Source organism: Colletes gigas, unplaced genomic scaffold (genome assembly GCF_013123115.1).
Source record: "Colletes gigas isolate AHSC1104 unplaced genomic scaffold, ASM1312311v1 Colletes_gigas_Sc00007, whole genome shotgun sequence".
In the NCBI taxonomy this organism is placed as follows: domain Eukaryota; kingdom Metazoa; phylum Arthropoda; class Insecta; order Hymenoptera; family Colletidae; genus Colletes; species Colletes gigas.
In genome coordinates this window covers 328622-344451 of record NW_025106636.1, presented here as the reverse complement: position 1 = coordinate 344451, position 15830 = coordinate 328622, and the positions used below count along the sequence as shown (strand labels likewise).

The following is a 15830-nucleotide window of genomic DNA, read 5'->3' as shown; positions in this document are numbered from 1 at the left end:
GATTGGTCATTTGAAATCACACACCTGGCGATTCGGTCGATATATAAATCGTAAAATTTCAAAAATACGAAGGATCCCGAATTAAGTTCACATCGAATACAGTCACTCCTTCTCGAATTTTTTTCTAGAAAATGGATAGGATTTCGGGGGTATGTCTATTCACCAAAAATGTTTGTAATTGACCCTCGTAACTAAAAACAATTTTTTCAGAATGATTCGAAATTTTTTTTTTTCATCGAAAAATTTAGGCATCTTCACGAATTTTTTTCTTGAAAATGCGTAGAATTTCGGTGGTATGTGTGATGACAAAAAATGATTGTAATGGGATTCTGCAACCGAAAATAATTTTTTCAGAATGATTCGAAATTTTTCTTTTTCGCCGAATTTAGGCATCTTCTCGAATTTTTTTCTAGAAAATGGATAGGATTTCGGGGGTACGTCTATTCACCAAAAATGTTTGTAATTGACCCACGCGACTAAAAACAATTTTTTCAGAACGATTTGAAAATTTTTTTTTGCGCCGAAAAATTTCAGGAAGAAAAGTTTCTTTATAAATTGATCTACGCGAATCTTGGACTCGACGAACGAACAGCGGTAGGTCTCTCGATTATCGTCGCGACTAGACGTTATGTCACACAATCATCGATCGTATCGATCCCCGTCTCCTCCCTTGGTCGATTTGATCGTGTTTCGCGTCCAGATCGCCATCCCTATGACCGGTTCACCGTCCAACGAAAAACGAGTAGGCGAAGTAGGAGGAAATAGAGTAGGTAGTAGGAGGATTCCACCTCCACGACGACCGGCAAATCCTGCAGGACGGCTCGACGGACACCTGTAACCACGCAGACTCCCTGCCGAACGGAACACCGCGAAGGAACTTCCCCAATAACGAATCGTATCGTTCGCAGATCGTTCAAGGTAGGGTACCGACGTTCGCGCGTCCCGTTTCTCGATCGATCTACGATTAATCCCGTGGCGCGACAGTGACTTTTTTTTCCAAATCCAAAAAAATCGGTGTTTCGTTAATTAGTTGAGCAAACGATAATGCAATTCCGTCGAACGCGCGCGGGATCGTTTGGAAAATCGACTTTAATCGCGATGTTCACCGTATGGCCGGAACAGACCAAACGATCGCGATTTCGCCAGTGATTTTCGATCGTTGGACAATTATTACGAGTCGTAACAGAAACGTGGAGTGCCTGTCGTATTTAAACGGACACCAATGTTCACTTTGTATCCTGAAAACGGTATTGGCGAGATTAAATAGTCGATTGGTCGCGAGGAATCGTTTGAAAGGTTTTGAAAATGAAGGCGACCAGAGTACCGCCGCCTGACGTGAAACGATCCACCGATCATCGAGAGAAACGCAGTGGTCCCTGAAACGAACACGAGAGACTATTCCAAGTTGTCGAACTTCGAAAGAGAGGCCCTTGTTTAGAATGTAAAGTGAGCAAAAATGGTGGTAACGAAGAGAAGCGGTGCCAACGCTTGGTTGCTTTTCTTCTTGTTGCTGTTTCAAGGTGGCAAGTGCATCAAGTGGCTGTGAGTACCAGATGTAATAATGCGATTTCGTTAGCAGGCTATTGTCCTTTAAATTGCTTCACGAGTCTCGAGTATCCGAATCGTTTATGAGAATTGTTGATTAATTTTTGTGCAACGGATCTTGGCGTTCTTGCGTGTTTTATGCCTAAAAGCTCTGGGAGGCTCTGAGCTCGAAAGTTTTCACTGATTATGGGAAATTTTAATTTTCGAAAATCTACAAAATCCACTTAATATGCAAGAATATTAGGAATAGTTGGAGATACGAATTATTGTATTTAGGGGTCGAGATAATGGCAAAAATTTCTTTAATTCTGTTAATAGAAATATGAATTTCCATGAATTACTATTTCATACAAGCAATGTAACTGATTCTGAGTAAATTTCATTGATAAATAGGAACAATTTTCTGTTTTGAACGATTCTACTATACGACTGGTATCGAGACTCATAAAAATTTAAAATAACGACGAGCATTTGGACGATCCAGGGTTCGTTCGCGAGAGCCCCCAAATAAGGTCCGAAGATTAATGTGGATCCGTTAATGAGAAACAAATAGGTTAATAGCTAAGAAAGATATATGTACCGCGATGGGGAAAAAGAATGGAAATGAAACAAGAAACGATTCTTCTGCTCTATTATGAAGATTCCTTTCCTGCTTGTTTTCTTTGTTGTGCGTGGCCCGCGGGAACAATAAGTCTCAACGAGGATTTATTATGCATTCGAAGGTCTCTTATGCACGAAGAATAACATCGAATTTCAGTTTATTAGGGAATCGTTTCTTCTTAGGCTACCTTTTTCAACTTTCCATAAATATTCCGTCGAAACGAACCCGCCCGAGTAACGATCCTGGTTATTTTGTTTAAACATTCGATTGATATACATACGTATACGCGTAGTTCGCTGTTTTAATTCACGTTCTCCCTTTTCGTTAACACCGCAACTATCAACGATTATAGCGCGTTTACTTGTAGCAAAGAAATTGAAACGATAGAATTTTGTAAATTTACAAAAATTTTGCAATTTTTTTTTTTTTGTAAATTTTTACGAGATTTATTAGAAACAACGAATTTGGACTGCTTTGGTAGTTCTAATATCTGGGTTAAAGAACAAAAATTAGATTAATTTTGGAAGGTTCTGTCACGTATGTTGGCTACGCCATGTACTATTGGCTTATGAGACACGTTTTGTTCGTGGATAATTGATCTTTTCGTTGGTTGACGATTCGTTGACCGGTCAGAAAGCATGAAGATATCCCATTATCATCGACGCCGGAGGCGATCGCCGATGAAATGTCCTGTATTTTGCATAGCTGCTCGTTGACGTTAATTATCCTGTGATTCGAGGCGAATTTCATCGGGGGTGAAGGGGGAGGGGGGTATGAAATAGGGCGCGGAGGTAGAAGGGAAGGGGTCACGGGGGGCTGAAAAAGCGGAAACAGAAAGAGAGAAGGTTGCTCGGCGTCGGATGATGAATGGTGGAGTGATGGTAGCTTTGCGTGCAAAACCAAAACGCGGGAGGAACGGGGGAATAAAAGTACGAAAGGAAGACAGTACAGTCGGGAGGGTTGGCGTTTGAACAGGGTGGAAGATTAGGGGTTGCCCGCAATTGGTGATTTATAAACGCCGTTTCCAAGAAGCCTCTCTCTCCTCGGATCCCTTCTCGAGACCTGTGCAATCTTTTGCTCTCCACCCCCACCCCCTTTTCTTCTTTTGTTTATAATCATCGAGACCAACAACGAAGAATAATCGAAGGGCAATCACGGCCGAGTTGCGTACAGTGATTCTTTTTTCTTGCCACTCGAGGGGGCCAGAATTACATCAATCCTGTCACTTTCAGTACGATAGGAGATGCGTGGTCTTGAGGGCTCGATATATTTCTGACAATTTATGAACTAGTCTTGCGTTCCTTTCTGTTTTTACGTCCGGGGCATTTGTCACGTAACCGGCGCGTTCGATACAACCGTTGCCGTCCACGAAAGTTCATTCTCGTCGGATTGATAATCGAGACAAATCGACAATATAATAAAATATGAATTATAATAAAATTTTTTTTCGTCGAAAAATTTCAATACTTACTCGAATTTTTTTCTCGAAAATGCGAAGGATTTCGGGGGTATGTCTATTCACCAAAAATGATTGTAATCGACCCCTGCAACAAAAAATATTTTTTTTAGAACGGTTTGAAATTTGTTAATTTTACCGAAAAATTTCACATTTCCCCGCGAATTTTTTTCTCGAAAGTGGGTAGAATTTCGGGGGTATGTCTATTCACCAAAAGTGATTGTAATTGACCCCTGCAACTAAATATAATTTTTTTTGTATGATTTGAAATTTTTTAATTTTGCCGAAAAATTTCACTCCTTCTCGAATTTTTTTCTAGAAAGTGGATAAGATTTCGAGGGTATGTCTATTCACCAAAAATGATTGTAACTGACCCTCGCAAACGAAAATATTTTTTCCAGAACGATTTGAGAAAAATTTTTTTCTTCGAAAAATTTAGGCACCTCAGGCCGATATGGCAGTGAAATTAGGCTACGAAAGTCCATAAGGTGTAAAATCTACTCGTGTACCAGGTTTGTTATTTGACTATCGCGTCGGTAAGATGTACCTCTGTACTCATTATCGGTAACATGAAGCGATTAACCGTTGGTAACATGCATCGTCCGTACTCTTTGTTACAGTTGCTTGATAGGTTCTGATTCAGACTATACAATACCCTGTACTCGGTCGAGGCTACACTGTTTTGGTTTCTCTAAGAAATTTCCACGTAAAACGCTCAAATTTACACGTATTATAATTTCTCTAAAAAAGGAACCGAAGTAGATTAAAACAAGACTGTATAAAAATGTTCGAACAGTGCTTATCGCTAACACACGGTTCTCTAAAACAGAGTCTCTATGCGCCTAATTATAATAACCAGTTTACTCGATCAAATATCCCGGTTAAATGGAAATACAGGAAAAAGTTCGTAATGATAATCCAGTTTCCTCGTTTCGTTCGATACGATCGGCAGCCACGGTTCTTTTCACAATAGCCTCGATCTTAAATCGTGACGAAAGAGAAGAAGGAACGAAAGAGCGTGTAAGGACGAGCTTATTCTCCGTGGAAGTTCATGCTAGTAGCTGAACATTTTTATGAAAATGCGCGGATATTCAATAAAATCCGATGACGTACGATCCGAACGGACAAGTATCGCCGGAGTCGGATGCTACTTCGAAATTCATTTTGACTGGTGAAATCGTAAACTGGTGATTTTACGGGGCCGATAATAGGCCCCTGCCATTCCCCGGCTGTGGGGCCCTCGTGTGCAGCCGCAGGCGGATCCAGCTAAAATGGAAACGAAACTAGGTTCCCCGATACCAGAATTCTACGCAATTACAATTTAATTGCGCCAAGAATTATTAAAAATTGTTGTTAGTTTTCACTTAATTCCAAATTTTTCAAAATTAAGCGAGTTTGTAATATTCACCAGCAATATATCAGCCACATTCAATGTTTCTTTCAAAAGAAGGTAAATTGAATTGTTCCATTAAAGTATTCGCCGTTGCTTCCTATAATTTTAAGCCATCTTTCAGCCAGCTGATGAATTCCATCTCCAACTTGATTTTATAACTGCAAAAGATAATTGAAATTATTCATTTGTACACCTAATACAGGGTGTTCGACCAACCCTGGAAAAAATTTTAATGGGGGACTCTAGAGGCCAAAATAAGACGAAAATCAAGAACATCAATTTTTCGTTTGAAGCTTCCTTAAAAAGTTATTAACAATTAAATTTAAAAATTTCAAATCGTTCTGGAAAAATTATTTTCTATTACAGGGGTCAATTACAAGCATTTTTGGTGAATAGACATAACCCTGAATTCCTGCCCACTTTCGAGAAAAAAATTCGAGAAAATGTGAAATTTTTTCGACGAAAAAAAAATTTCAAATCGTTCTAAAAAAATTATTTTCGTTTGCAGGGGTCAATTACAATCATTTTTGGTCATTAGACATAACCTCGAAATTCTACCCAGTTTCGAGAAAAAAATTCGAATAGGTGCTAACATTTTTCGACGAAAAAGAAAATTTCAAATCATTTAAAAAAAATTATTTTCGTTTGCAGGAGTTGATTACAATTATTTTTGGTCATTGGACATAACCTCGAAATTCTACCCAGTTTCGAGAAAAAAATTCGAATAGGTGCTAACATTTTTCGACGAAAAAAAAAATTTCAAATCATTTTAAAAAAATTATTTTCGTTTGCAGGGGTTGATTACAATCATTTTTGGTCATTGGACATAACCTCGAATTCCTACCCACTTTCGAGAAAAAAATTCGAGTAGATGCAGAAATTTTTCGCCGAAATTGAAAAATTTCAAATCATCTTAAAAAAATTATTATTAGCTAAGGAGGTAAATTACAATCATTTTTGGTCATTGGACATACCTTCGAAATCCTACGCATTTTCGAGAAAAAAATTCGAATACGTGCTGACATTTTTCGACGAACAAAAAAGATTGTTCTGGACTAATATCGCGTAATCTCTGGTTCACCACTAAATAATTATCATCTCTCATACACGGTTACACCATTATGGCTAATATCTGTCGACGTGGTAACGTATATCAGCTCTTCGTCTCGCGTTAATAGTATTCGCTGGTACTTTTGAGCCGCGAGTACAAGAAACTCTATTACAGCTTCCCAACGTTTCCCATCGTGGCTTCTAAATCAAGAAAACAAATGAATCGGTCGAGCAAGCGGTCCGTGCTATTTTTCAAAATAAATAATAAACGTTCGCCGTTAAAATAGACGGTAACGAGGGTATAGATTTGGAATTTTTCATTTTCCGTTCGATGCTCGGGTCGAAATGGCGACTGTCGAGACACGTAAACGGTACGATGCTGGTTGAAAAAGTGAAATGACATACTATTTGCTGGAAATAGAATGGAACATACAGTTATTCGCAAGATCGAGCGTACGCCTATGTTGGGCGATGATGATTGGTCGGAGAAATGAACGAAAACAGACATTTTCAAACGTAAAGACAGAATATATACTTTATCTGAATATCTCAGCAGTTAATTTCTCGATAAAACTCTATACTGTAATACTCGAAACAATATTACGAGTTCGACAATAAAAAAAACATTTAAAGGCAATTATAGATGCACAAGGTTTGTTATTTTTCTTGCGACAACAAAACAAGACTATTTTTACGTTTAGCGTTAAATATAACTTGTTCGTTTTAAAAAAAGTTTCTCTCAAATAATTAACCATCGAAATATCCAAATAAAATGTATAGACTGTCTTTGCTTTTGTTTATTTTCCCGAGAATCGTCATTGGCAACGAAGGTGTACGCTCAATTTTGCAAGTGGCTGTAGCTCCGGGGAAGTAAGTCGATATCGATATAAAGCACGATGAACGTACGTACGTAGAAACGGGACAGAGCAACGTACGATATTCTTCATTCGTAAAGCTCCTTCTACAAGTTGCCGGACTCGTTGTGCACTACATAGGTGGTCCCGCGAGCCAAGATCTCGTTACGATCGTCGAGATTGCGTCAAATATGCGTCTATTGGCTAATTGAAATGATTGTGGCCACGTTATATGTATACATACACATCTATACGTACATTTCGTATGAATAATAACTCTTAACAAATGGTAACCGCGCGCGGTGCAAATTGGTTATCCGAACTGTTTCCGTCACACTGTTACCACCCGATGATTTATTTACAGTTGCGCAATTTAAGCTATATTCCACGTAAACCTTCTTACGAACTCGCTCAGTTTATTAAGCAATGATGTTAATCGACCGACAAACCCGGTAATTATCTTAACCTTTGACCGGTCACGTCTCATTTTACAAACAGAAACGTTATAGATGTCGCCTTTATACGTATGAATAACTATTTTAATTTTCTTACCCTTTTTTTGTCGATTATGTCGATTTCACGGTTGTCTTCTTAACCATTTGCGGATCGTATTCACCTCATCTGCAATGAAAATTCATTGTATCTGTTTTTTCTTGTTGGAAATGTTTCTCGTTACCATTTTGGCGGTATTTCTTTTTACCTCGTTGGCGGGCATGCGCGCCATCTTTTGTTCTAGTATAGTACAACACTGGGCAATACCACTACCGATACGATGTATGCAACGATACGTATTATATGCATTAAACGTAACCTAAAATCTATGTGTCGTTTATTGTTCATTTCTGTATATCCTCTGCTACATCTTTAAAAATTTCTTTTCTTCTAATTAAAATAAAAACCGACGTTAATAATTCCGAAATAAAAATTCTATTCTTTGATTATTTAATAAAAAAAAATTGGTCGTTTCCGGCGAGCGTTGCTAATTACGAATAACCCGAGAAAAAACGATAAAATCACGTTGCGTTGCTCGGTCATTCGAGTGGAAAACTAGTATTAATTTAGAGACGAATTTTTACACAAGTATCAAAGTATTCGTTTCGCAGTATTTTTTGTTTTCGATCTGTCGAAACAAACATTTAAAAGGTTTATAAAGTCGCGTCTGACGTTTAATTCTGTCAATCAGGCGTTTAAAACGAAAGCAAATTTTCTATACGCCATCGAGATAACGCGAATCGCGTTCTCCTATGAAAATAATTACCGCCTATCGGGCAACCGAGTTTTAGACAAGCAATCTACATAATTGCATAGCCAATCTGTCAAGTGTCGTTCCTAGAATGTTGAATCCGTTTCCTAAGATTGTTCGTTTCTTACTTCCCCGAACGCATGTTCGCCTCGAGTTTTAGGTTAAACGTTGGTTGCAAGAAAATTGGGGAAAATAGAGACAAATTTTTCCTTTAAATAAATCATCTCGCTTTACGTGCAAATTACGTATCGAAGAGTCTATCCAGCAAATAAATAAATCACGATGGATAATCGACGGTGATTCCCCGCTTGTCGTGCTTAATTAATAGAATGAAATTCATAACTTATTCATACGGGAAATCAGCTTTGGTCTAGCGTTTCGCGTATTTCTTATGGTTCGACGCGTTCACGCATGGACAGACAAATACACCGATGGTGACAACAGCATCCGATCGTATTTGCATCGATCAAGTAATGACGAGGCGCCGAACGATACGAATTACGATACGAAACCGATTTATGATTATATTTACGATTGAACGACGACGCCTTGGCGCGATATACATATGTATGGAGTTATCTTTTAAACGGGCGTGGCACCAGTCTGTATCTATACCATATATAATAACTGAAACAATTGAGGCCTGTCGACGTACGTATAATATCGACAATCGTTCTATTAAGACTTTCTCGAACGGATAAAACCTCTGCATCGATTCTCTTTCGAATGTTTGGTTTGAAAAATCATTAAAAGATCATTGGCATTGGTTTCAGTTTTTTGATATGTGAAAAGATTCGCTATTTTATTCAGATTAATTAGAAACTGATCGATCTCATTTTGATGTCTATATGGCGGAGAAAATATACATATAAGTGCAATTGCATTTATGAGATGCACCGATGCAACTGCATCCGTTTTAAAAATGGAACTCTATGAGTTTGATGGCATTGTTCGATCTAGTTTTTTAAGCTCTACAAAATAGTATTAAGGTACTTATGCCATAAACCTAATAGTTCGAGAGTTATAACAACATAAATTGAAATAATTTAATAAACTTTAAAGTGGTATAATTCTGTAACTATTAGGTATAGAGCACAAGTGTCTTGATACTCTTTTGTAGTGATTTAAAAACTGCATCGAATAGCGCGATCAAAATTATAAAATTCTAATTTTGTTAAAAGTGCAATTGCACTTACGAGATGCACCGATGCAACTGCATCCTTTTTATAAAATGAAAATTTACGAATGCGACAGCACTATTCGATCTAGTTTTTTGAGCTTTACAAAATAGTATTAAGGCACTTATGCCATAAATCTAATAGTTCAAGAGTTATGGCAATTTAAAGTACATTAAATTATTTCACTTTAAATTGTTACAAGTTATGACTGTTAAACTATTCCATATGGATTAAAACACTGTATCGAATAGTGCAATAAATATTACAGAGTTAAAATACAATTAAAATACAATTGTATCGATGCATAAAAAGAAATAAAATTACATTTGTGTTTGGCTGTATGTTTGTGTGTCTCCAACCTTTTTACAAACGTGATCCTCGTCAACTTATATTTGAAAATTACGAATAGCATAGCAGTGAGAGGTAAAAAAATTAATTTGCCAGTACGTAGCAGAAGATACGTACGAGTGGGTGGGGATGAAGTTAGGAAAGTGTCGTGAATGGGGGATTGGGGGTTTATAACGCGGCGAACGGCATCTTGGAAAGCACAGTGTCACAGCAGCAGTCAGCGACAGAATAATGAATTAGAGCTACGACCTTTTGATAGGGTAATTTCGAAAGTACGTTCCTGACACGGGGTTGGCGCGCCGGCCATTCCCAGAACTGTTACGGGTCTAGACGTATCCGTGCTCGAACCATTTTGACTTTCAGGTGTCCGTAATTATCTTCTGTACGGTATCCAGCCGCGGCGCTTAAAAGCACCTTTCACCCTCACGGCCTATAATTTTCGAAATTCACCCCTGATTTACGGGCTACGACCGAGCCACGCGCAAAGAATTTACCCTCCGTCGCGAACAGCCCCCCGTTACAGCGCGCGAATCACCCGCGACGACAATTTCAATCTCGACCTTTACATTTTTCCATCGTCTTTCGGTTACGCAAACTCCGCCAACCATCCTGTACAATGTTTCCACGAAGTTCATTCTTTACATAATTTACACAATCTTCTAACAATCATACGCGTGATAATACCTATGCGTTACGCTTTGAATGATCGACGTACATAATTGTAATTTATACACAACACGCTACCGCCTGTTGTTCCTTCTGTGTCGTTTTATTACAAACAGTTGATACATCGTTTTGTTGTTTGTCCTATGGTATAAATTGTTGGAATTTTCAACAACGTAATTCGTTCAAAATCGAAGGGTATTGAAAATGTAAATGTATCTCTAGTTGAGATAAAAGTAGCGAGGAAAGGTACCATTTGTAATTTGAATGTTGTTTTCTTTTTCAGAGCTCTCAGCCGCACAGGCGATGGTTACTCGTGGACGAGGGAATCCTGCACCAGCGTCAAAAGCTCCGGTCTTCTGGAGAGGAAGCAGGCAAGAGCATGCAGAGCCACCCCGGACGTGATGCCTAGCCTGGTGCAAGCAGCGATGGATACCTCGACCTTATGCCAGCAAGCATTTCGACATCGTAGGTGGAACTGCAGTAGCATCGAACGTGCGCCAGATTACACGCCCGAATTACTCACCGGTACGTTTTCCATCGAGACGCGATACACTGTATAAGAAAAACTAACATGTATATTTATACATATAAATTTCTAGTACAATATATCGTCCACGTGTCACCTCAACACTTAGCAGCTCCGTTTTTTGCTTGTCACTTGCTAACGCTGTCGACTGATTACACTAGGCACTCTATAACACGTCTTCCTTCGTAGGGTCGTTCTTTAAATCCTTAAAAAACGATAGAAAAGCAAATTATTGTTAGAAATGCGGTCAATGCATTGTTGGCCGGCCTGTAGCCAATGGTATCCTCGTACTACTTTGGTATAAATTTTATAACGTACGCATAAAATGAAAATATCAGATGCGTAGAATACGTGAGTCCTTTGAAGAATTTCAAGATAAATAGGAAGACCTCAATTAGTAGTAATTACCAAAGCGGTGCTTCCGGTCCTTTCTCGTTCGTTCTACTCCCCCCTCCGGATTAATCGTTCGCCATTTAATGATAATTATATTATACATAAAAGAGTACCTTGAAAGGGGATCTTCCGTTAACGAGAAACCAAGAAGCCTAGCTTGAATTTTATTGCCGATGAGGAAACAGAGACGCCCGATATCTGTTTGGGAACTCGAGGCGCCTCCCTTTTCATACCCGGTAACGTCAGCACGCTAATCAGCTTTCGTTCAATTATTTCGAATCTGCAACAAAGAGGGGAAATTATGAATACGTACCGAACTGTGTGCTATTACCGATTTAATTTAGGTACGTCGAAGGGATACGCTTTCTTGTCAGGTGAATTCCAAATATTCAGAATTACCGGGAAATCGCAGTATCATACTTTTAAACAAATAGATACTACATCGAAGCTCGAAATTTGGCATCCACGCCACGGGAACGAAATTTCCTTGATCGACTATTTTTATTAGCGTATAATAAAACGGAAGCTTGTAAGAAATAAAATACAACTATTATTAGTGGATAAACAATTTGAAAATGTCATTATTCACCTACATTTTAATAAAAAATCAAAGAAGTTTTGAAGAAAATTAAGGGTGACTTTCGTTTCCGCAGTTATTTGTAATACGTGGGTCGTTTAATAAGTCCTTGGAAAATCCAAAACCTGGCGTACTAAGGACCATGCCTATTTTGAGGAGCTTCTGAAATCTTGCTTTTTAGATGGCTTGGAAAAGTTGGAGAAACGCTTGGAAAGTTAAAAGGAGATTAATAATGTTGAAAAATAACAAAAAAATCTACCTAAAATAATTTGTTTCTCTATCTCTTTCCAAGGACTTATTGTGCAACCCTCGTATGTCTTACTCAAAGAGTCCTACATCCTTAACACTTTAATGGCCGCACGTATCACGCGAAGACCATTGTTCTTCATCACTGACATTGTAGACCAAAGTGAGATACACGAAGATGCTAGGAATATTATTACAATGAATTATAAATCTAATAACTTGAATGTATGATGAAATGGTGACTCATACGGTAGATCATGCACACGTGACAGTGGCCAACGTCTGTTCGCTTCCAAAGTAACACGTGTACGTGAGACAGCGGCCGTCAAAGTGTTAAGTTGTAATAGAAAACTCGGCGCGACGACCTTGTATGTTCTTTTTGTTCGTTGAACAGGAACAAGGGAGCAAGCCTTCGTGTACGCTATGTCGGCTGCTGCAGCAGTGTGGAGGCTGGCAAGGGGATGCGCGCTGGGAAGCCTCGCGGCTTGTTCCTGCGCCACGCCACCGCGAAGAGAGCCACCGTCGCCGTCCGCGTTGATCTCGCCGTCGTCGTTCACCGCGACGTCCGTCTCCTTCAACACGTTGTCCGCCAGGAACTCGTTCAAGTGGGGCGGCTGCGGGGACGATGTTCGATCAGCGTCACGGATGGCCAAGAGATTTCTTCAGGGCGCGACACCTCCTGGTACCGGTGCAACAGCCAAGTTTATGCACGCTGTTAATATGCACAACAACCGGGCAGGTCGAAGGGTAATTAATACGCTGCTTTCTGGCGGGAATGATTCTGTAATATTTTACACCGATACACGCTTGATACCTTGTGTCAAATATGAGATCGGATACTAGGCTTTCGCGGCCTGGGTTTATGCTCTTAGCAATTGGGGGTTATGTCTTCAGCAATTTGCCAACATTTCGCGAACATTGCAGCGTGTGCGTCTTTTGGTATTGGAGGCTCTGGGTGATCGAGGTCTCCTGTTTTCCGGGAAGTCCTTACACAGCGGTGGTTGTTCATCCGGAACGATGCATCAGCCAATCAGCCGACCTATTAAAAACACCTTGTATTAGTATAAAGTAATACGAAACCAAGAACATAGTTAATGTTAGAAGAACTCTTTTAGCTAGCTTCTATCCTAGTAAAATATTCGAAACGTTATTCTATGTAATGCAAGGATATACACGAGTTATAACAAAGACATTATAAAGAAAAATAATGGATATACATACCTTGGGAGATTCTTGAGGGCAAAATAAGACGAAAATCAAGAATATCAATTTCTCGACTGAGGCTTCGTTAAAAAGTTATTAACGTTTATAGTTGCACCTGTGAGACGGCAACCGTGCACGCTGCACACTTTAACTTTAAACGTTAATAACTTTTTAACGAAGCCTCCATCAACAAATTGCTACTCTTGATTTTCGTCTTATTTTGGCCTCTAGAATCCCCCATTGAAATTTTTCCCAGATCTAACAATACATAGTAACGTTACGTATACTATTGTTACAAAGGCTGTGGAACAATCGTTGACCTTGGAATGCAAGTGCCACGGTGTATCCGGATCGTGCAGCGTGCGTACCTGCTGGAGAGGACTCGGTTCTTCGGGACCCTCGGCCGCAGGGAATCGTCTCCTTCGACGATACACAACCGCGGCAGAGGTTCGACCAAGCTCTGGCGGACGACTGCCGCCATTGTATCATCACGATAATCTGTTGTACACCACCAAAAGCCCAGACTACTGTCTACCTGATAAATCGAAGGGAAGTCTTGGAACTATCGGCAGGTACTGTAAGCTTAAACTCTCTTTCCTGAAATTTTATTCATTTCTAATACAGTTGGGGCTCAATAATTCGCCATTACAAGACCATTCTACTGTTCGAACTAGCGTTGTTATAAACCTCGAGCTCGAATTATAGAGAATTCCATAATATGAATTTAATCGTTAGAAAATGTATTTTTAGTTTACATTAACTTTTTCTTCCGAACTGTCGAACTCTTGCTGGAGTCCATCAGCGACTAATCCATTAAATAACTTTCTGTTACAGAGTATTTATCCGTATTTCTATCAAATCTACACATTTTCAAGAGTAATAAATAAAAAAAATAAGTCCGTATTTTCTAGTATCTTTTTAAAGTTTTGTGGATTCAACGTTCATAGGAGCGAATGATTAAAATGAAAAGGCAACAAGGCAGGAGAGAAAGAAGACAAATCGTATTACTAAATACTTCTGTGCATTTCTAGTTTCTTAATAGATCCGTGGCATTGTTAAAGTCATCTTTCCACAAATTTTTTATTTAAATTAATTACTAATTATACTTCGACAGCCGATAATTCCAGTATACTTCGAGGCGATGTTACACAACCAAACGATCCGATTATAATTTTTGTAAACAAACATATTATTCCGAAATAAATAGTTATCATTTATTGTAACTTCATTCGTGATTACTTTCTTTAATAATTTATTCAGTTTTGTACTCTAGTTATCGAGTATAGAACACTGACAACATTCGAACAGTAATTTCTCAACGAATTTAATGAAACTAATGTGTTATTCTCTCTCTTTGTCGCACACTATCGCTATCTCTCTTTCTAGTCGACTGCACTGCCATCTACGGCAGAACGCCCAAGTTTGTCGAGAAATAGTACTCTGGTTCCACCGCTAGGCGGCAACGCGATCGAATTCGAAGAAAGAGAAGGCAACAGTGTGCGACAAAGAGAGAGAAACATCATATTTCCGCCCTTTTGATAAATCGAACCACTGCTTAATAATTTACTAATTACTCTTTGTCTGGGATTAATTTATGAACTTTTAAACTTTAATACCATAGCTTAGGCTCTGGACAAGATTCAAGGATACCTTTCATAACCACTCCGTCCGTAATTAAATAATTGTTAACGCATATCGGAAGTCGGAACATTTATGAGATTAAAGAAAGAGGTCGTAGAAAGGGAGAGATAACAAGGAATGGTACGGCCCTTCGTACCCATATAAAAAATAACCTGAAATCTGGAACTTAACCCCGCGAGGGAATATTTTCTGTCTTTGTCGCACGCTGTTTCTCTCTTTCTCTCGTTCTAGTCTTGTTCGTCTACCTTCCTCGCTATCCTATATCCCCAATTCGCAACGAAACATTTTATTCTATGATAATTTATAAATTATGATTCTTTTCTTCAGGCAATGTAATGGAAGCAGTTCCGGTTACGAGGGTTGCGAGTACCTCTGTTGCGGACGGGGTCATATTACCAAAACGGAGGAAGTTTTGGAAAGATGCGATTGCAAGTACGTCAGCTGCTGTTACGTAAAGTGCAAGACTTGCAGGAAAATCGTCAAGACCTACGAATGCAAATAAATGCGCGAGAACGATAAATTTCGAAACAAAACCGGGATCCTCGTCTAGTTTAAACGAGAAACACACATTCGCATTATTCATGGGGGCTTCGCGAATAGAGTCCACCATTATGTTTAAACGATCAAACTTATTTATACGATATGATTAATTGTCGTCGGAATTTCGAAGAATTGGAAAATATTACGAAACCCGTATTTATAGCAATTTTTAGAGATCGATCGTAATTTGCATCGACGTGAAACCGAACAGTTACGATTACTTAATCATATAAAAATCATCGGCGATGATAGTATTTACAGAAACACGATTAATATTAGTACTTCGTATAATCTTCGTTTATATAATTTGCTATTTATTGAACTTTTTCTGCCATCGATGCGTTACGAATACAGCACAGTGTTGTCAGCC

The 15830-nt window shown here is 38.9% G+C and overlaps 1 protein-coding gene across 1 annotated transcript; it reads left to right on the top strand.

The window, feature by feature from the left end:
• The first annotated feature begins 1456 nt into the window (after nt 1–1456).
• LOC122396307 (protein Wnt-11b-like) lies at nt 1457–15521 on the top strand. Its single transcript, XM_043394584.1, has 5 exons — nt 1457–1542; nt 10618–10859; nt 12471–12823; nt 13580–13851; nt 15248–15521. The coding sequence occupies exons 1-5, from the start codon at nt 1457–1459 to the stop codon at nt 15420–15422; spliced, it is 1128 nt and encodes a 375-aa protein (XP_043250519.1). The 3' UTR covers nt 15423–15521.
• Nucleotides 15522–15830: the final 309 nt, after the last annotated feature.

Bases quoted from the DNA above. Each gene is read 5' to 3' on its own strand.
- LOC122396307 (XM_043394584.1), top strand. From the start codon at position 1,457: ATGGTGGTAACGAAGAGAAGCGGTGCCAACGCTTGGTTGCTTTTCTTC. The intron at 10,860-12,470 runs GTACGTTTTCCA...TTCGTTGAACAG, and splicing joins CACGCCCGAATTACTCACCG to GAACAAGGGAGCAAGCCTTC. The intron at 12,824-13,579 runs GTAATTAATACG...ATTGTTACAAAG, and splicing joins ACAACCGGGCAGGTCGAAGG to GCTGTGGAACAATCGTTGAC.